Here is a 22,367-nt window from a genome sequence, read left to right on the forward strand (position 1 = left end):
TTACAATGTTACTTTTTTTCAGAATTTAGAAAGTTCGAGCCGCGCTTCCTGGAATGTTTCGTGTTTGAGATGCCGAATTGGTAATCGAAATTCTGAAATAATAATTCTGCTCGGAATATGGTGCACTCACAGTGACATCGAGTCGAGAAGCTGTTGCAGACTGTCGTGAAACCGGGCTGATACTGTCGGCGTTCTAGGTTTCATGGTGACGAATCTGCCATTTGGTTTATTCATCGTTTTGTTAGCCTCGTGCGTTGTCCTTACGTGCTGGAACATTTTGCTGACCATCTAAAAAAAAATAATCGACGATCAGCTGAAGCGATCAACGCTGTTGATGGAGGTAATTCCTAAATTGGAGGAATGCTCACAGATATTTTACTGCTTATTAATAATTCCACCACATCCGGCCTCAGAGTGTCTCTATTTTTATCCAGGAAACCTTCGACGTTGTACCAAACTTGGCCGGCGTAGTGCTTGATCGCGAACTCCGCCGAGTTCATTCGCGGCCTCGAGTACAGCTCGCTCAGGGCATGATTGTAATGACACTTCTCGAGGAACGAGAGATCCGACGCTTTGGGAAAATTACTCTCGTCGTCCAACAGATGCAGAATGCCGACCGGCTTCTTAGCGATTAGGTGAATGACTGGCAGGTTGTCCTGTGGAGGCGCAAAGTGTTTCGGTTTTAATTAAAACGAAACATCGCTTAATGAACGTTTCGAAGTAATAGCATTCGCAGAGCTTTTATTACGAACTCTAAAACATATATAAATATTTCAAGAGAATGTATTTAAATAAGTAGAGTTTTAGAAACTGTTTTGAAAAGTATTCTCATGAAATATTTAGACAGAATTCGTAATTAAAGTCTTGTGGAAAGTAATTACTTCAAAACGTCTATTAAAAGAGATTTTATGAAATACAGCTTGTACTGTGAATTATTAAAAATATATTTCAAGAAAGCTGGTATTCTTTTCACTTGTTTAATTTTTTCGTGAATGCATCAGACCTGCAATTAATCTACAACAGTTAAATTCACGGGTATAATATACTTTTGCTGCATTTTTAACAATATCGGGCAGGTGAAAAGTGAAACAGCGAAAACATCCGAAAAATGTAAACCACGGTATGACATTAAACTTGTTCGAATACTATTCTTCTATAGAGAAATATTTTTACACGAGCATTCCTATCTTAAATAAAAATCCGCCATAACGGATTAAACAGCTCATTACATCTAATTTATGTCACGAATCATCGCGAAGAAGCAAAAGACCGACACAAATGATCAAAAAAGACGAGACCGTGCCGCGTTCCGCGCATAGCTCGCATCGAAAGGAAAGCACGATTAACTGTAATTCAGCTTCTTCTTGCTCGAATCAGCGCCATTGATTTAAGCTTCGCCGGTTATTTACCGGAATTCCCCCCGTTCTTTACTCACGGTGTAATTGATGGTAGTCCAGTCGATTTTCTCCTTCGCGTACTCCTGCTGCTCCAGCTTGAATATGTGCTTGTTGAAGTAGAACTGAAGGTTCTCGTTCGCGTAATTGATGCATAGCTGCTCGAGGCTGTTCTCCGCGAAATTCTCGAACCCGAATATATCGAGGATCGAGATGGCGGCGGTCTGTTTGGTGCCCTTGTAGACGATGTGGTTGACCCGCGCGACCAGCCAGGAGAACAATGAACTATATAATGCCTTGGCGAAGGCGTCCCTGGCATCTAAAGCCTGGTCGATGTTCAGCGCCGTGAAGACTCTTTCGTTTCTCGCCTCCTGCGAGTGAACTCGATTAATATTTTATAGATCACGACCTACTAGATCAACGGTTATTATATTTCGTTGGAGTACCGTGGTTTTGGTCGTCAGCGCTCTGATGATCCCGTCGGAGTTCACCTGGAGAAGATGAGCCGCCCAGCGGATCTCGGCGTCCGAGCCAACTTCCACGCCTTCCTGGCCGTGTCTCATCTGTTTCCGATGGAAATACACGTTCCCCAGGTGCAACACGCTAGCGAGGATCTTGAAGATCGTGTCCTGCTCCTCGGACGTGAATCCCAGCACTTGCATGGCGGACAAAAGGGCCTTGAAGTCCTGGACGTCGCTCTTTCCATCGATCTCGCAACTTCCACCCTGGAAATCGAGGTTTCAATTTACTATGACAGCGATGGAAAGATAGAGACATGGAGTAACAATGGTTTATAGGATTTTCTGTAACCTGATTCAGGTAGAAGTATTTGTCCGGCGTAAGCAAACCGTACTTGTCCCTGAGTTGCTGGTCCAAGCCAGCCAGAAGCTCGTAGAACACGTGGTAGTTCCTTTCTTCCGAGGCTTGCGTGACTATCCTGCTTTTTTCGAGCAGGTACTGGGTTATCCTCCCGCCTACGATCACTCCGCTAGGGTTGATGAAGATTGATTAGTTTCGTCGAGGAACTCCGCGACAGTGGGAACAATGGCGATGGGAGTTTATCGGATTCATTAGAGCGGGCTTCTTCGCGCTAATCGTTTTAAAATAGATGCTTCGGGGCTAACACTTTCTATGTTCGCTCTTTTCTCATGACTGTTAATTTAGGAACATTACTAGAATTTTTAACGTCTACGATATTTAAGAAACATTATTTATTGGCGTCGTGACTCTGGCGAAGGCGCTGAGGAGTTTTTAGTTTTATCGAGTTAGACATACGAGAAATATATTGAACACTAATAAAAATTGATTATGGCAATCTTCGTATCAATTTTCCATAGTTTTAACATGTTTCTGACATAAAAGAGAATCTACAAAAATTAATACAAATTTTATAATCGCAATACAAGAATTAAAATTAACAATGATATCCTGCTTCCTTAAATCACAAATTGCTATAAAGTAATCCATAAAATAATATCATAAAGATTTATTAAAATCAATTTAAGCGCTCATTTTATTACTGTAATAAACAACATATAAAACTTGAATAATTCTAGAATTAAATCAGTGATCAAAGCTTGGAGCGTTGACGAGCCAGCGCATAATTTGTAAGACGAGTACTCACTCCCTGAAATAAACCTCCAAATATTTTCCGAAACGACTGCTGTTGTCGTTCCTCGGTGTCTTCGCGTTTCCAAAGCTCTCCAGTAATGGCGTCGCCTCGAGGATCTGCTCGGTGACCAGATTGTTCGGCGCCCGATTAACCGCAGCCAGATACTGCATCACGAGTTTCGTGGACTCCGTTTTCCCGGAGCCAGATTCCCCAGAAATAACGACCACCTGGTTCGCGCTAGCATTATTCGCAGCTGTTACTTGACTATACGCCGACGATCCCACGGCGAACAGGTGACTACAATTAGATCGTAACATGCTCATTAGTTAATTGAAACTGTTCTAGCTGGAATAAATCATGAGAGTATCGCGCACGTATCAGTGGAACGTAATCACGATTTCGGAATCTGTGTTCTCGGATTTCGACGATTTTATCGTGGTTGAGGCAATCTATAATCGTCACTATCACTATAACAATTACTATAATTTTTTGTTACTGAATAACGATGCAATTGATGCATCGTTCAAGATCATATTTCGTTTTCTGTTTATGAATGAATGAGAAATAATTAGGTAAAATCATTACGTTGTGTGATTTTAACAGAATGTGATAGTCATGGTCAGGTAACATAATGATAATAATTTTGTAGTCATATTTTGTGTAATGTAAGACGTTTAACCCCTTGTCTTACTTTGACGAGTCTAGCACGCGACGAAAATTTCTAATTGTAATTTGTATAGTGTGAGTATTCCGTTGTTTTAATTCGGACATAATTCTGTTCTCTTGTTATCTATATTTAAATATTGAAGCGACTGTAGATACGCAATAAATTATCTTTCTTTTTCCTAGAAAATATTGCAATCGAAAAACTTCTAATCGTTGCAACTGTGAAAAAAATGGTACGGCAAGGGGTTAATAGAATATAGAAGATTCTAAGGTACTTTAAATTTTATTGTAGAAATAAAATGATTAAGTATTGTATCTGAAAGTATTGATATTATATATACCAGATGTGTCAAGGTAAATTACTGATTACGAAATTGAGTGAAATGATACTTACGGTGGTAGTGTCCCAAGTATTCGTCCTTCGTAGAGTTTCACTTGGTCCAGACCATAAATGTCAAACATTTTATAGGGGTTCACTGCCACTAAGATGCTACCCGTGTACGTCTGTCGTTAAAAACATTTATTGAATTATCATCGGCCCGTTTTTCTGTTAGTGTAAATGGAAATTCGATAAGGAAACATACGTAGATCAACTCCTTGTCGTAACGAATTTTCAAGTTCCACAGCAATGATGCTTCATTGAGGTCGCTGAAATACGAATAATGTATTTTAATCTTGCAATGGGTGCAATTTTGTAAATTCTTTGTACTTACGTCAATTGAATCATATCTTCGACCCCATTTTGGCCAAGATCCTGTCTCGGCTTCACTCCACTCAAATTGGTGAGAGTGAAAATTTGCGGCTGAAATTATAATTGAAATCAATTAATATAACGTTAGGAATTTTTATTGAGTTTGATGGGAATTATTATTTAGGAATTATTTATCTCTTTTTTTAGATTTTAGAGTAATATTTTAAAACTTGGAAATTGTTTTTGTAAGGCTTTTAGGTTAGTAAGGTATAACAGGTGACAAATGTCTTGCTGAAATTCTTCAGATGTATTTATAGAGAACTTGACTGGTAACTTGAGAATTAAAGATTGCTTCACAATGTAGCATAGTAGAATCAAGAAGCTAGGCAGATCGTGTTAAGGTCAAGGTTCCAGCTTATTCATGGTGATCAATTTAACATAGAGATATCAGGAAGTCTCATCTTTAATACAACTCACCTTTACTAAAGTCAAGTTCTCACCTTTTTAAATTTAGATTCAATGTTTTACTTTCTCATAAAACTTTGAACAATCATAACGAGAATAACAAAAAATCTGAACAACTATATAATAAAAATTGGTTAAACAATATAGCAAAAGGAGACCAAGAAGGCATTCAATTCTTGCTAAAATTCAGCTCGCAACCTTTCATACATAATCGTCTGTTCGCTGATAAGACCCAAATAATTAAAAATCCACCTACTGATAGAGAATCTAAGCAATTACTACGATGATCGAAATTGCTAAATGGTGTAGAATGAAAAGATCAAGAAGTTCCTAATTTCTTGCTCAAATGCAGCTTCCAACACCTTTAACCTTTTACTTCATCGTAAAATCGTAAGAATCATGAATCCATCTAAGAACAAAGAACCTGAACACTGATTATGCGATCAAGATTAGCAGAACCCCTAAAAATTAGAATAGCAGAATACCTAAGAAATTGAATAGTAGAATACCTAAAAAATTGCATAGCCGACCACCTAAAAATTAAAATATCCTTAAAAATCCGCATAATTTGAACAAGTCGACTCGCACCGCATTACATTTTGGTCGATCACTCTGAGGCAGAGGTACGCCAAGGTTTCCGGCGAGCTCCTCAACTTGGGCTTCGCGGACACATCCCTGATCACCACTCCCTTGAAGGTCCTCTGCCTCCTCGCGTACCGGCTGGAATCATCCTGGTCATCCGTTATCGGCTCCGCGCGGAAAAACTCGCGTGACGACGACATCGACATAATGGTCGACGGAGCCACGTCGTCGCGGAATCCCATCGAAAAGTTGTCTTCGACTTCGCGTTCGTTGCCCACGCCATCCAAGGTCTCCCTTAAATTCGCCGATTTCGTCGTTTTGCAACGGCACTCGGCGAAGTCTTGTCTCGGCTCGCACAGGCACACCTCTTCGTCCTTGTGCCCGAAGACACTTTCCTCCCAGCGTAACCTTGACTTTTGAACAGGAACATCGTAACACGGCTCCGCCGTAGATTTCAGACGGTGGCTAGCCTCGGAAGAGCTGCCTACGCCGGAGTCTTTCACCTGATCTTGACGGAACACTGAATGGTAACTGTTACCGTTTACGCCGGATGCTGATGAATGGAAGCCGCTGAAGGACAGGCCGGAGGGCGACGATGATCCCAAACGAACTGTCGGCGCCGCGTAATGATAGTTCTCTCGGCTCGCCATTGATAGCGCGCTGGATAGGGTATACTATTCACTCGGGAATTTTTCTGTTTGGACACCTGGTCGCGTCTAATTGGTAGGCGTGGACGCCGCGGCGGTTATCTTGCTATCGACTCATTTAAATGCTATTTCCACAGTCCGCTTTATAGATATGTTAAACTGTCGAGGAAATATTTGACGATCGGAACGCTGCGGGCTTCCTGGTTCTGCTTCATTAGTCTGCAGCTTTTTGCTGCAGCTGGAGGTTATGGCTTCTTAAACACTGGCGATTCGACTGTTACATGACACACTACTAGAAGATGGCACACAGCGTCGACAGTTTTCATCTCGTAGACTCATCTCCGCTCGTCTTCTGCTTCTGATTATGTTTACGGTCGTATTTATCGAAATAAGGAGCGGTATTCATGAGTTTCCACAGGACTGTCTGCGCACATATGGTGGCTTTAGGCTCGCGAGAAAACCGCGAGACGGTTCTGCGACCAGTTCCAGTCCAGTCCGGGCTGGCCAGGACCGTGCACCACGGGCCTTTCTCAAAATGGTCCCGCTTAGCCGAGCCATCCTACCGGAACTCGGCCGACAGCGTGCCTTTTTCCGGCGGCTTTTTGCCCGATTTCCTCCAGGCTCGCGACTCGATCTACGCGCGGGGAGTGCGCGCGGTGAAAAAGGAAGATCCGCGCGAATTCACATAAGATACGAAAGCCACTCACGTGAGACTCAACCGGATACCGGACCGCCTGAGTTCGCAGTTGCGATTCCATTGGCGTCGCCCTCGCGTTTCGTTTCGTTTTGTTTTGCGTTGGGAATGCGATCCGCCGAAGGGATATCAACCTCGCGCGGTAAACAGAAACTGATTCCGTTAGAGGTTTTTAATGGTCGCCCGGAGCCGGTCGCCCGCCTTACGATGGAAATTAATTAAGAACTTCCTTTCACTGCGACGCCGCGACTAAATGTCGCGCGCGCTCTTTCGAATAAATTACGAATTTCTGCCGGCCGTTTCGTTCGCCGTGGAATCCCGCGAGCGCCGCGCGATCCGTTCCGACCCGGAGTTTTCCAGCAATTAACGCGGCATCGAATCGAAGCTAAACTGTTCGGGAATTACGCTTAACGGCGTGTCCACGTTACTGTAACGGAATCGATATTTTATGAAAACAGTCCGGTGGCCGCGAGCCAACGATCGGGCAACTCGTTCCTTCGTCAGACCGATCGAACGACTCGCTCGAATCGAATCTCCAATTATCGGCTCGCGCGGGTTTCTAATTCTCCCGCCGCTTTATGCAACTCGCCGGCTTTTGGCGCGGCGCGATATTCGCGGCGTGGCCAGGCGGAAAGTATTTCGGAACGGAACGGGAACGGCCGCGATTTTGGAAAACGAGGCGTTCGCGTAATCGAATCCGCGACAGTTGCGTAACACCGCGCGCCGCACCGTTGCGAGCAAATATTTTTCGATTTTCGAACGGTCGGGTTACACGGAACTGCGGCTTTCGAGGAAATTTTCGCGAACGAAAGCGATCGGTATGCGTTGCGCAACAACCGCCGCGGTGAAAATTTTTTAATCCGACGCCCGTGCCGAGACCACTATCTCTATAAAGGGACACCACCGTTGAACTAGACGCCGCTGCCGACGCACAACAATGCATCCGAAGCCGAACGTAACGCGCTACCACGGGCGAGAATAATCGATGCCGATGCTGAGCTCACCGGCGACCGTTTATGATTATTGTGCGGATAAAGGCTGCCGGGAATTTATTCATGACTCGGCACCTAATAGAAAATTATAGTTAAGCGACACGTGAAGTTTGAAGTTGATATATAGACTTGCAGATCTTTGCATCGATCGCGTTAGTTGCAAGAAATCGGACCTTCTTTCTTTCTTTTTCTCGAAACTTTCTCTCCGTATACGGTGCTATATTTTTATATTATTTAATAAGAGTATAATTTATAGTTTAATGTAATTTATGTTGCTTGAAAGAATCGCTTTTAGAAACGGATCTTTAGATAGAAATTAACAAGGAATTTACGATTTTCTAGGAACATGAATTTAATTCAACGTGTGAAATTAAAATTGAAAGTTGCAATGTATAACAAGGTTCATTATGAAGGAAAAATAATGGAAAAGAATACCAGATTGTAGACAAAAATTTAATGAAATTAGAAAACACTGATGAATCAGTGTGACTTTAAATTTGCGATGAGATATAGAGGGTTATTTACAAGTAGAATGTCGGTATTTTTATCTCTTATTTTAATTGATACCTAATCTTGGTATAAACGTAGAAAATAATATTTTCAAAGCTATCGTAAACTGTTAAAAGATGAGATTTGACAAAATTGATTGGATTTATAAAATATCGCACTCGAAGAGTTTGAATTCGTAAGAAAATCTAGAGCTGTGAATAATTTGTAAGATTGTTACGTTACCCGTTAACAAGATTGTCCAAAGAGATCGTTAACATGTTATTTAATAAATCCTTTCATGCATTAAGGACTTTTAGTGAGTAATTAATTATTGCCGGCATTTAATGCCCATCCTAGAGTCGCCATTAACACAATTTATTAGAAAATCCTTCGTCTCGCCGCAGTATCTTTACCCACGTTTCGCAGTCAGTATGCATCTTCAATTATGCGATATAAGCATAATACGCCAGAACAACGCTGATAATGTTTCTGTAAATGCTATTCTATTTTTAACCGAACAAAACTATTGCACATTATCTAATAATCACAGTTACAATTCTGTGCATTTATAAAAATAGCATGATCAGCAAATTGAAATAAATTTTTATTATAGAAAGTGAAATAACTAAAATAAGAAATAACTAACTAATGACTTTGGTTACCAGCAACAACGCGAGGAGATTTGGAAGAAATTTTGTAAACATAATTACAGGTGGCTTAACGATTCGTAACAAATGTGAATTGCGTTGTTCGTATCAACAAGTGGAAAACATGTTGCGTCACGATGTTATTTTAACCTCTTAATGTCGATTGCGTTGTTTAAACCCCTTTTTTGGTATTCAGAGGTAAACATACTGTTTGGTTTTCTCCTACGGTTTTCTAATGCCATTGCTGTTATGGAGATCAATAAACGAAGTCAAGGAAACGAGTCCTTATGCTTGCAAAATTGTCCTCTATTTACATAATCGTAACTAGACTGCGAATAATTATGCAAATTGCTTCGTGCACGGTTTTTAAGGATCAATTCATGCAAATGGGAATCAGATAGGAAACTATTCTTGTACTGTAACAACGAATGTCTTTGATGCATCGAGTTTACATTGCTCGGCGACATTTGTTACGAGCCGTAAAGATTCGCCCAATCATCTGTGCCATCGTTTAGAAATCTAACTCCGATACAATCGTACGCCGAGTAGTTTTTATTAAGAATGAACCCATCAAAACCAATTTTATTTATATTGTTCGTTTTTTAATACAAAAATTTAATATATCTTATTCGATAAATATAGGATTAGTGATTTTTATTTTCTTTGTTATCTCAAATAATATCAAAGTTAAAAGAAGTGTTTTAGATATTAGATAGTAAACAAGTTATTTAGATATGCAAACCAACTGATAAACATTATAATTTATGTAAAGCTGATTCTACATATTTATGGCAGAAATGGAAACGAGAAATATGGAATATTAAAATTATAAAAGCCATGACGCATCGAATCCGGTTTATTAAAATCATTTAACGAAATAAACAAATTAGCACCTGGCTCCTCCACGTCACGCAACCGATGTAGCTAATTTTTATTGCGCTCAAGGATTCGCAGCCCGGTGATAACCATAACGCATTCGCGGCGCGATGTTCGAGCAGGGAAGAAGAGTAGCGTAATCGACGAAAGTGAAAGACGGGGAACGCGAAAAACCCGGGGACACGATGTTGTTGCCAATATGATGTCCTTGGAGCTTGAAAGTGCAGGAAGGTGTTGCAAGTAGCCAGGCACCGCTGCTGCCCCTTTTCGATATGCACTTTCACGCCGCGTGTACCGACACATCGATCTGCTGGAGTAATTTTCCAAGGTACCCCGGCGCTGGCGGAAGTATTTCGCGGTATTTCGCCGGGTATGCGCGGTATTCGACTTTCTATCTGGGACCAGACGCATTTGACTAGCCCGTTAGCCTGGCCAACACGATGGAAAACCCGTGTTTTGCTCCTCCTCGCCCAAGCGCGCTTCTATCTCGCGCGCGCGCGAGCGCGAGCGTTCGCGATACCGCGACGTCTGCTCTTTCTTTTTTCGTTCTTCTGCCGGTAACGGGTCTGCGAGGCTATAACCGCAGATATGCCATAAGCACGAACCTATGCTACGCGTTTTACAATACTGCCTCTGCCCCGGCCCGTTGATCAGCCCGCACGGAATTGCCGCGGAATTTATCGAACCATTGTGCCCGCGACACAATGAGTTCGAGTAATGGCGCGGAAGAAGTGACAATCTTATTGCAACCGGCTCTCTCAAAAGTTTCGAATCGTCGAGAGATCTCGGGAATCGTATCGCCTTTCAACCGACGATAAAATATTTCTCCGTTTGAGAGCCGTAAAATTGGAAATATTGTCGCAATGTCGAGGCCCTCGGTCGCTTGAAATACGTAGCCCGTGATTATTAGTTTTATCGTATAATTTGGACTAGGTTGTGGAACAGATAGAATGTTGTCGGACGGTGGATTCCAGCCTGGCATATGAAGATTAATTGCGACACTTCCTGACTGATGATCGCATCGATGGAGAATGAGCTGTTGGCGAAGGCTGTTATAATGTGTTTTCACTCGCGGTGCGGTATAGTGTCTAATAATAGTTAAACCTGAACTAGTCTTTCCGTCTAGCATTTATTTATTTCGAATTGCCGAAAATTGACTAATCGGGTGATCACTTATAACGACTGATATTGTTTTTCTTCATAAAGTGATAAAAGGATTCATCCCTGCTATTTACCGATATTTTTATTATACACGTTATCTTGTGTATACAATTTTGATTTAATATATTCTAAAAAACAAGTTCAATTCCCTTTCTACACGATTTCATTCGTTTTAGCACGGTTAAAAATTTGATTTCAATTCTGACATTTGTTTTCATTGATCGCAACTCTTTTAACCCTATTTCCTACATACGCACACGACGTCTTTCTTACATAACTTTCTCTGCGAGCACGTCCACCTCGAAAATTTCGCGTATAATTTTCTGCAATCTAAAGGATAAACGGCTCGTCCAATAAATAACAACGATAAGATTCGGTCCAATAACGTGCCGCAATAAACCGCGTATGCATCAGAAGCAACAACCAACGTTTTCCCCATTCCCACTATCTCGCGCGACAGTTGATAAGCATACCTTCCCCGCTTCTTGCTAACGGTTACGCGCGCGCGCGCGGGCAAAGAGAAATCATTCCCGGCTAATCCGCAAAAGCGGCGGAGAAACAATTCCGTATCTAAAGCTGCATTTACAGAAACATTACAGCAATCAGACACAGTTCGGAATTGCTACCGGGCGGGGGAGAGGGGGGAGGGGTGGAGGGAGGGAGGGGAGACATTCGAATCGCGACGGGCAGAGACAATCGAACCGATCTACATAAGAGGTCGTCGACCTACAAACTATCGTCGAGCAGAAAAAAAAAAAGAAAAAAAATCGCGCGCGACTCCCGTATCACGTTTTCCAGGCGTTCGCGGCGCGCGACCCAGATCGCGGTGCCCGGTAAACAACCATTCTTTCCCCATTGTGTCCGTGCCAAATTGTTTCAACAAAAAATCAATAGAACATAGTTAGAACGTCGACCGACCGCCCGGAGCGAGCGTCGTCGTCTTAAGGAAATGCAGAATAACCGGTTGTTCCTTGGCCTCGAAGTGGACCCCGTGCATTGTTGACTAGCACGTAGTCTAGGCACACTTTTATCCAGTTCCTCTCCTATCCCTTCGCGATAATAACACACGGCGCAGTTTCATTGTTGGCCTGTCTATGGGGAGAACGGTAAACGTCCGATTCCTATTCAGTCTCGAAAGAAACGAGCCGGGGCTCGTCGCTGTTTTCTGGTTGTTTTTTTCGACTGCAGCCACTTCGATCGGACTGTTGCTTGTTTCGCTGGAACTTCACTTTTCTAGATTCTCGTGTAAACGATCGTTTTTTCCTATTTTTTGCATTTTGATTTTTTTAAGTGAAGCTTGGAGGATCTTTTATATTTTGCTGGAGCTTCAGACTTTAGACATTTTTGTCATAATAAGTAAATTAAATCTACCTACGTTTGTCATTATAAGTTACTTAAATCAATACAGTTTAACCCCTTTATCTTTCTAATATATAACAAATTATGATTGTTATGAAAAGCCAATTTATAGGGTCGATAAAGTGTTAACATCGTTTCGAGCTAGATTCACGCGAGAACAATCGTTTCTAATTTTTCTATAGCTATTTATAACGTTTATTATTGTACTATATTTTGAAGACTTGGATATATGCTGCAAAGATGTTGCATTTAGAAGAGATCGATTTCGAAAACGCAGAAAGACAGATACACCCGTGAACATGCCATCGTGGGTTTGCGCAACATGTCCGATCGTTTGAATCTCTCATAAGATTTAGATAGATATGTGTACACGCTGCTGTGTCCCCTTTCCACTCGTCAACGAGCTCGCGGAATGTTCATTCACATTGCATAAATTTTTAACGCTCACAGACGCAGATATTATCCGTACCTTGCCGGCGATCACCGCTTGCACGGAGAGCACGTTGGCGGCTCTGTGGTACTCCAAAACCTCGCCTGGCAGCACGTGGCCGACACCAGGGTCGAACCACACCAATTCTCCCTGGAAAAACATAGTTCAATTGTAATACGATCTTTCTTACTAATAATAATGATTGATAGGCTAATCGAAAATAATTGAGCGAAAACTTGGAGCTGCCGTTCAGCCATTTTTGTTTGATACCTTCACCAACAGCGACTCGGTGGAACTTTCACGTCGCGTATTTATTTATCGTGTTCTTAGTCCAATTATAGGTTTAACAACAATGTTACGAAATCATCTTGTTCTAGTGTTTCTGTTTACTAATCGAAAAGCTTATGCATTATGATTTCAAGTTTTTACTTTATGCATCAGAGATAATTCGGTCTTTTGAATTTGATAATTTCATGTTAATTATTGATTTAAATAAAGATTAATGTTTTCTTTATAATGATTCAAGTAATATCGTCATTTTTGTGCTTGTATACAAGATTTGGATTATCGAAGGCTAAGATTGAAAGATTACTTAGAAAGTGTATAAAATTTATTATCTAGATCATTTGAATTCTTTAGTAGACGAATGTAAAAATATATAATATTTATAACATTATTATGGACATTATTCTATACATTTTTCTATATAACGATCATTGCGAACAGATTCAGAGAGATACAGTGCAGAATATTAATCAGCGTTTTTGAAATCAGTCGTTTTTTTACAGTGAAGTTTCATACAATGCTTATAGAGACACACCGAGTATTGCCAAGTAAAGTCTTTTCAGTGTTTGCTGCAAATAGTTTAGGAGAAACTAGATCTATGACCAAGGCTGGAGCCAGTTCCTTTACAGAATTATTGCTTTTAAGTGTCTGGTCAGTTAACGACATCGGTTTATATAGCAACGTAACACCAAAATTTATGAACTACTAGAAAATAAACAATTCCCACGTTATCTAATATTTCATTCCTCGAACATCTCTCCGTGTATAAATAAATTTGCTTTCGCTCGTTTACATAATTCATCGAATCGAACACAAGTTACGTGATCACAGAATATCTTTCTAAAATGATCAATAAAATACGCCGTAATATTGTCTCCCAATGTGTACAAAAAGTTGCAATAAATTCAGCTACCCTTACATTTTAAAAATGATTATAAACTTTGGCAACCTATAAATCATTTATCTCAGTTTCGACTATTTTGATAGTTATCATTACTTTTACATAGAGAATTGTGTACGGCAAAATGACCTATCATTCATCCCCAAATGCCTTCGCAGCATTAAAAATGTTAAAGCGTCATCAAGTAATATAGATCTAAATTACGAAAACAGTAAGAAGCCTGAATTATTGCGTGAAAAGAGCATGCTAACCGTTTTCACATTCCACGTCGGATAGGACGCTGCACTTTCGTCCTTTCTCGCACTAGCACTCGGCGACTGAACTTTCCTCTTGCCGGTGCAGAATCCGAAAATCGATGATGTTGTTACGGGCGAGTTCGATCGGGCGCTGTTCGCGTCGTTGAAAGCTTTCACGTGGCTGGCCGCGGACTTCTTCACGTAGTTCGATCTCTCCTTGCTCTGTTTCGACGAGATACCAGTTTCTTTGGACAGCTTCCTATAACACTCGGTCCCTAGCGGCCTCTCGTTCGAACACTTTCTCGAGCTTTTCACATAACTGGGAAGAGTCGTGGCCAGCCTGTTGGCCGCGCAAGCATCCCGCTGATTTACGCGATAGTTCTCTATCAGCCTGCTCTGCGACTTCGACCTGTACTTGGTCGCCTCCCTGGACTTGGTCCAATTGCCGTTGGATCGGTATTCCATACTGTTCGAGCCGTTCCCACGCGACAACGCACTCGGTTCCTTCGATCGATGATCACTGTCCACTTCGCACAGGTTTCTGCTCTCGAGAGCGTCGAAGTCTTTGCTCTGGTAGGACTGACTCTCCGAGCGATACTCCCCGGAGTCCTCGGTTCTCGAGCTGTTCTGCTCCTCGCACGCGTTCTCGCCCTTCATGTTGTCGATGATCCTCCTGCGCGACATGGTCCTCTGGCCGGAGTCTACGCGAATCTCGTGCCTACCGTCACCACCATCTTTCGGATCAGCTTTGTTATCATATCTCGGAAGACTTTTCGGCGTTTTTCGAGACACTTTGGCGTAAAGGGCATTCCGCTGGGGGCTTCCTCTCATGTCAACGAGAGGCAACGTGGCTGATTGGTAGGGCGCGTCCGGGACTGGGTCCCGGAGGTGTCTGGTGGTTGTCCGAAACTCAACGTCCACGGCCCTCTCTCTGACGAGCGTGTTCCCAGGTCTGGAGTATCTGCTCAGCGTGTTCAGAGACGACTGGGAGCTGCGCAGAGTCCCGGTGCTCGCGGGCAAGGAGGTCTTCCTCCGGCGTATTCTTCCGTAAACGGGCGGCTCCTTCCTGACTGCGTCCTTGGCCAGCCTAGGGCTGGCCCAGTCCTCCGCGTAGCGCGATCCTCTCGACGCGTGGAGTATCTTGGGCAAGGTCGACGGTCTGGGCACAAGGCCGCTGGTGACGTCCTGCAGCTTGTTGGCGACTGCCAGGAGATCACAGACTGACCTGGACTCTCTCTCGTCCTCTCTGCCCCACCTACCGATCCTCGGCCGCGGGACGCTCCTCGAGAAACTGGAAGAGGTGCCACCTTTCGCCTCTGAACTTTCTACCGTCTCCTCTACGCGACTCCTACCACGAGACCCGCCGACCGGCGCGTCCACGCTGGCTCTTCTGCGCAGAATGTCTTGCCGCGAGATCTTGCGGAATCCCTGAGGAGCCTGGGCCGCCCTGCCCGATTCTTTCTGCGACCTCTTCGCTATCGAAGGCAGGGTCCTAGGCCTCTCCTGCTCCTTGTCAACGTCCGCGGACCGCTTCCAACGGTGATGCAACGCGTCCGAATATCTCGAGCCGCCATCCTTCTCGTCCTTGCTGTATCTTCTCAGAATCTCTTTCCTGGACACCGCCAAGTCCCTCGGAACGGTGTGGAAAACCTCCTGATTGGCATATCTGTCGCTCCTCGGACCGACGTCCAGCCCGGCGCCGAGGTCCAGGTTCCTCGCGCGGCCGGAAGCCTGGTGCCTCCTCGCGCGTTCCGTCGATCCGCTGGAATTTGGAGCGGAATTTGTATCTGGGTCTGGGCCGGCGGAATTATGCAACGCGCGTCGAACGGATAACGGTTCCACGCCGGCGTAGAAAGCTTCCGAGCGCGTGTTTCGTGACGAAAACCGATTCTTCGAGGTCGACGATCGCGTAGACCTGCGCTCGGGCTTCTTGCCGCACGCCGCCGTCGCGGCCTCCATGTTGCTCGCGGCCGGTCAACGTTCGATTTTCATCGGCATCGTCCGCGCGGTGCTTTCCGATCCGCGGCGGCCTCCCGTCCGATTGGAACCCGTTCAATTCTCGATTTTCATCGCCGCTCTTGCCTCCCCCCCTTGTCCCGGCCGGTGTTCTGAAAATCTCGGAAAATCGAGAGTCGGAGCGCGACCAGAAGAAGCGTTTTTCGAGCCGACCACTTTCCGTCACCGAAACCGGTAGCAATTAGCGAACCGTTCGGACACGTCGGCCACGCCGTTCGCAGTCATGTTTAGACGTCCCGCGAGCCCGCAGCGTACCGCTGAAGACACTTTTAAAAGGCTGCACTAACGGGAACGTCAATTAAATCACGAACAGACCACGGAGCACGTAATTCAGCCAACCAGTCGGCGTTTCCAGCGTATGCCGGTCTCGTTTAACACCAATTAACACCGGGTACCAGGAATCGGCGTGAACCTGACATTGTTATCAGCCCGAACGGTACGGGTTTGCCCGGGTACCAGTTTCTTGACCAGATGCTATCGGGGGGGCCGACTTCGTCGTCCACCTCTCGATGGTAATACGATCCGGTGTGGGATACCTCCCGGCGCTAATTTTTACCGCATAATTAGCCGCGGGTCGAAGTGGTCGCGCGCGCGCGCTTTATTTACCGTCGCCGGAGTTTCTCTTCGACGGCCGTCGATTTTTCCCGTGGACCGAGCCCGGAGAACGCTTCTTTATCCATCGTCGCGACGACGTTGCGAGAGGTTCAAGGTGAACGCCGAGGATGCCCCTTCCGCCTTCCTATTCTTTCTATTTGCTGAAAGTCTCGGCAAACACGGAGCGCAGCGACCGAGGAGGATGAGGAAAGGTGTCTCCTTAGTCAAATCCAGGTGTCAGTGACCCGTACTTTCATTCCACATCGGCTGCGTCACGCTGATCATTTCGTCGCGCGGATACGTTCCTCCGCGCGCCTATCGTGTCCCCCAATCGTCGACTAATTAGCATCCGCAGGGCGGTATCGTCGCAGGTGATCGTTCGACGGAGGTGTTCTCCGATCGGCCGGCAATTATCTCGATCGACTCGATCGCCCGGGAGAGCTCTGCGGCCGCTTGGCAAGCCGATCACGATCGGTCAAGATTCGAGACAATCGGGCCTGCGCGTCGTGCTCGCGCATTTTAAAACCCGGTTTAAAGAAGTTAGGAGGTCGCCGGGACGGTCTACTATCCAGCGCATTGGGTCACCAGTCTCGAAAAATTCGTGTTGCCCGCGTTGAATTCGTTAACGGTCTCTCCGGGACGCGACGTTCCGGGAATGCGAGCGGTGCCACCGCGCGCCGGGTGTTGACGCGCGATCCTTTGTCCGGGCGCGGCGATTCGACTAACGCGGCGTCCGTCCCGCGGCTTTATGAAAAGTCACGGATAGCAGAGCCGGGCGTCCTCCTCATGTTCAGCACCTACGACACTCCTCCGTTGCTCCACGCCGCTCTGCGTCTCTCTCGCTGTCCTTCGACGCGTTTCACAAGCCAGCCAGCCAGCCAGCCAGCCAGCCGAGCTTCACACACCGCTGGCACCTCGAAGAATCGAAATCCGCTTCTCGCGAGATCCCTCGAAAAGCCGTGGATCTCTCGGGGCTTCCACCTCGCGCGTCGCCGCTTCGCGTTCGCGAAAACCGATCAGCGAAACGGGGTCAGCCGGAAACGGTGGTCGCGACCAGGACACACACACACACACGCGCGCGCGGGGGGGGCCCGAAGGGACACGCGTCGACGATGCGTGCGACGAGGAATCGAATCGTCCCCTGGATCGCTGATCCAGGCAAATGTCGGCGGCGAGGAGGAACCGGGTACCGCGATCCGGACGCGAGGATGCTCGATGCAACACTGGAAGTTATACGCCTCTTCTCCGCAACAATTGCTGCGTGTGCACAGTGGCGTACAGGTTTTTTAATTAAGCCGGCTACCGGCTAATTGCGCCGATGCCGGATCGAGCCTTCGTCCCGGAACCGGGCCCTTCGGGAGTCCCCGGCGTGCTTCCGGGTCCGTTCCGACCCGTTGCTTAATAGGCTAATGAAATCGCCGGCGGGGGGAGACCGCTCGCTTTCCCGTCGGAAAAGCCGCGAGCTGAAAAGAGGTGCTGGCGCCAGTGGATCGAAGTGCTTTGGGGTGGAACCAAGCGTGCCTCTCTTCTTATATAAATTACGCGCTAAATACGAGTAGGTACGCCTACGTGGAGCTAGGCTGGATATAGGCTGCGGCCGCGGCGAACGGGAAGCGATTCTCTAACTAGCCACCGTGGCGAGTTGCAGAAACGGCCGCGGCCTGTCGATGGTAAAAACCGATTGTGTTCAAGGAACCGTTCGAGCACAAGCTCATACGAGCCCAAAGCGGAGAAGATTTATATTGGGCAACGGTTTCGCCGACGAGGCCGTTGCATTAGATTACGGTTCGACTGCTTTTTTACGTTTCTTTTTCCGAAATTTTTCGAAGACGCTCGCGCGCGCGCGCCGCATTATCTTGATGGATGTTATCGCGTCGGTTTTCAGTCGGCTTCTGTAATTGTGCGCGGTGTGCTTTGTATGCTGACACGGTTTTCATGAATTAGGTCGACTAGGTGTATCGTGTATTCGTAATTGATATATATCTTAATATTAACACCACGAAATAACGATAAGCTTTAAGGTTATAAAATAATATCCTATTTATTGCTATACTTGTATATTACAGAATTTACTATTGCACAATTTATCGCTATATCTGTAAATTCAACAATTTATCATCGCATCTCTGTATTAAGCAATTTATTATTATATCTGTAGATTAGATAATTTACTGTTATCCCTAGACTGTACATTAGACAATTCTCGACCACACATGCATATTAGAGAGTTGGTCGAACATGTAACTAGAAATTCGACTGAAAAGTTTATGAATTCGTAGAATGAAATTTTCATGAACGTACTTCGGATCCTTGTGCACATTACTTTCACATTTTTCGTTGCATTAAAAAGCAACAAAAGACTGGTGAAACTGTTTTAAATAAATCAGTTGATAATAACGCGGCGGTAATTGGCAAAGGTAGAAACACAAGCGCATTAGCTTGAATTTAATATGTATATTCGAAATGCCTACTATAAGGAAATTAGAAAGGAAGCTTCCGTTAAATCTAATTATGCTGATGGAACACATTTCTGCTACGAGTGTACTATCTATTTAGATCGTAGACAAGAAGCAGCAGATATTTTAAAACAGGAGTAGAGAGTGTCGTTTCCCGTTGGATAAACCGTAAAGCATTGATAAATATTGATGAATAAACTCCAATTAACTGTATTACCCAGTTTCCGAAATGCCTATAAAAATTTAACGAGCCTATAAAAAACACTGGCGAATTCAAGTTTCCTTTTATCGTTAAAACTTTTAAATTTCTGATTTCTTGCAATTGCAGATGTTATAATTTGTCCAATAATGTTATGTCAAGTTTCAATACGTATGAACATGTTTATTTGCAACATATATTTTTCAAAAATGATATTTATAAATTACCATCAGCCTGGTGAGATGACATAAGTGATCATACTGTATAATAAATATTATTAAGTGTGTAGAAAATTTATTATCTTCTTTCGTTTGAAGAATAGACAGAACTTTCCGGTAGACCTAATAATTCTAATAAAAATGTTGCCGCTCCGCCATTTTCACTGCAAGAATCTAGGTTTCGGTTCCAAGGACCTCTCAGCGTATGACGCACCCGCTTAATCCACTTCTGATGGAAATCGAGTAAAATGAAATAAAAATTAAACGAAGGTCCGACGAGCGGGAACCTTGAGCGAAACGGAAAAACGTGCGGCAAGGAAAATACCGTGTGACGTTTCGTAGCTGCTCGGCGACCACTTTTCCGACGTTCGGCCAGATCTGCCCGCGTTCTCACTTTTACTGGCTCAGTATTACACGGGCCCAATCAAGAGTAATGAGCCCGCGGAATAATGCAGGAAGACATCGCGACGCCGTGCAGCGTAACCGACATTATGGTAGATTGGGGTAATGTAACGCGCGTCGCTCCGGCTCCGATAACTAATGCGCCACAGTTCCTCTTGCGATCATTGAAAACAGTACGGACTATCGAACTGCGTTTCGAAAAAAGAAAAAAAGAATATCGGCGATTAGTGGCAACCAGTCTCGCCTCGATTATTCGAAACGCTAGTCGCTCGGTTTTTTAAATCGCAACGAACAACGCGCTGAACTTGCCAACACCTTTTCCATTTTTCCGAGCGAAACCATTGTGTTCAATTACAAGTTCACACGAGTGAGCACGCCGCACGCGATTGTTCATGAAATACTTAACCTCCATTTGTACTGTGCAGCGAAATGTTTTGTCGGTAAATTAAAGAAATGTCGCGATTGTTGTTACCAAGACCGGGGATTTCTGTGTCAAGTTAGAATTATATCTATCATTTTCAGAATGTAATAGATGCGTATGCAGTGGTTTTCTTTGTAAAGAATATTATCGAAATAAAAATAGTGACATTTGTAGATTCTTTAAATATTTTTATTGTTCTGCATAAATGCGTAACGTCCGTGGTATAATTGTTTCTATTTGCTGACTGCATTGCTTTTATGGGAAATGGACTAGAAACGTGATAAAAATTATTTCGAATATTCATTGGGTCGTATAATATTAATATTGCTGTAATAATAATATTAATGTTACTATAGTAATATTAATATTGCTATGGAAATCTGCTTTAAGGTATTGCCTCAATATTGAAGAAATATAAAACATTTTAAGAGTAAAACTGTAGCATTAAATTCACAGTATGCATTTACTAATTACAAGCTTGTAGATACGAACTATTTCAATTTTTCTCTTATGTATACAACTAGCATTGTTATATAATTTTCCTAGTATAACATAAACATATATATGAAAAATATTAACCACAATTCAGGATAGGATTTATACAAGAAAAAATATATATGCGTACATCTATATTCTCAATTATCTCTAATATAACCATATACAAATACGCTATTTCGTTAAGTATTATTCAAATTTCATGAAAAATATAAAAGTTCCGCCGAGATTACGTTGAGCACTGTAGCAATGGAAACGTTCCGCGTACCAAGCACGAAGAGTTCCGCGGACGGCCCCTGGGAGAGGCATCGATTTTACGCAATAATTTTTCTACTTTTTCCGGCGATTGCCGGGCGAGCGAAGCGCGGAACGAAAATATAATGGCAAGCGCGCGGCGCGCTGCTACGCCGGCCGTAGAGGTAGGCGAGCGCAGTGCGATTAGGTCGCCGCGCCGGACGAAACGGCGCGAAGCGCAGAGGCATTCGAAAGTGGCCCCCGGTACGACACGACAACGCAATTGCGTGTGCACAGATCATTGACTCCGACCACGCAACAATCCCCGGCTGCGATCCTGACCACGTAAACATTGTGCAAGAAAACCCAATGACCCGTGAGTACTCGATTGTTGAACAATTAAAGCCGTTGTTTCGCGCGGCAGACGTGTCGACACGAAGCGGCGCGCGGACCTTCCTACGCGGAGCCATTGGAACCGAAACGACCCGACCGATTTCCTGGCCGGGGCGGGTTCGGTGATTTCGCAATCGCTTGTCCGCGCACTCCACTTCCCGAGCAGATAATCCTGTGGCGAGCGTATCCTTGAATCGTGTCGCTTTTATAAATCACTTCGCGCGACGACAGAATGAGGACTCCCGGACTAGTTTACCGTGCATTATTTCGTCGAACAATTAAAGACGCGGCCGCGCGCGCGTGCACGTAAATCAAATTCGCGAAATAATGGCACGATAGATAATGGCGATGGAAAGTTGACTCGGCTCCGTCTTTTTTATTCTCTCGATACAATGGACTAGTTAGAGAGCGTTATTTAGCGCGGCAGTTAATCAGCGAAACGTAATAAAGCACGTACGCGCGCGTAACGCATGTACGGTTGTCCGACGTTGAGAAAACAGTGTGGATCATATAATATGGTACATTAATCTTGCAGAAATTAGTTGTATTCCACGAGCATTTTGTAACGATTGTAACGATCGTGTATTAATGGGATGTACTTGCCTCGGCAATACGTATAGTGAAATATAAATGTGTACGAACGTAAACACGAGAGACGGCGCGCGTCTTTATAAGCGGTAAAATCCTTTTTGATGGATGTGTCTCTTCTTATATTAATTTAAATCAATTAGAGAAAATGGAACACTCTCCAATGTTTTCATTGTCTGCTGTATCGCACGGTGCGTAGTATTTATAATCTAACGGTAGCAAAA

The 22,367-nt window shown here is 44.3% G+C and overlaps 2 protein-coding genes across 3 annotated transcripts in view; both read right to left on the reverse strand.

Moving 5' to 3' along the window:
* The window catches only part of Myo10a (unconventional myosin 10A), a 108,301-nt gene that overhangs the window by 73,542 nt on the left and 12,392 nt on the right, over window positions 1-22,367 (reverse strand). For both annotated transcript variants that reach the window (XM_078177792.1, XM_078177791.1), the window contains exons 3-12: window positions 12,745-12,855; window positions 4,386-4,474; window positions 4,257-4,320; window positions 4,067-4,176; window positions 3,019-3,303; window positions 2,205-2,382; window positions 1,841-2,119; window positions 1,436-1,765; window positions 369-656; window positions 131-288 (exon numbers count right to left, since the gene is read on the reverse strand). In XM_078177792.1, coding sequence (XP_078033918.1) covers window positions 131-288; window positions 369-656; window positions 1,436-1,765; window positions 1,841-2,119; window positions 2,205-2,382; window positions 3,019-3,303; window positions 4,067-4,176; window positions 4,257-4,320; window positions 4,386-4,474; window positions 12,745-12,855 — 1,892 coding nt within the window. The remainder of the gene's footprint in view (window positions 1-130; window positions 289-368; window positions 657-1,435; window positions 1,766-1,840; window positions 2,120-2,204; window positions 2,383-3,018; window positions 3,304-4,066; window positions 4,177-4,256; window positions 4,321-4,385; window positions 4,475-12,744; window positions 12,856-22,367) is intronic.
* Window positions 14,092-16,086, reverse strand: LOC144468318 (uncharacterized). Its single transcript, XM_078177719.1, has one exon. The coding sequence runs from the start codon at window positions 16,084-16,086 to the stop codon at window positions 14,092-14,094; it is 1,995 nt and encodes a 664-aa protein (XP_078033845.1).

The sequence above is a fragment of the Augochlora pura genome, chromosome 4 (genome assembly GCF_028453695.1).
Source record: "Augochlora pura isolate Apur16 chromosome 4, APUR_v2.2.1, whole genome shotgun sequence".
Taxonomy (NCBI): Eukaryota; Metazoa; Arthropoda; class Insecta; order Hymenoptera; family Halictidae; genus Augochlora; species Augochlora pura.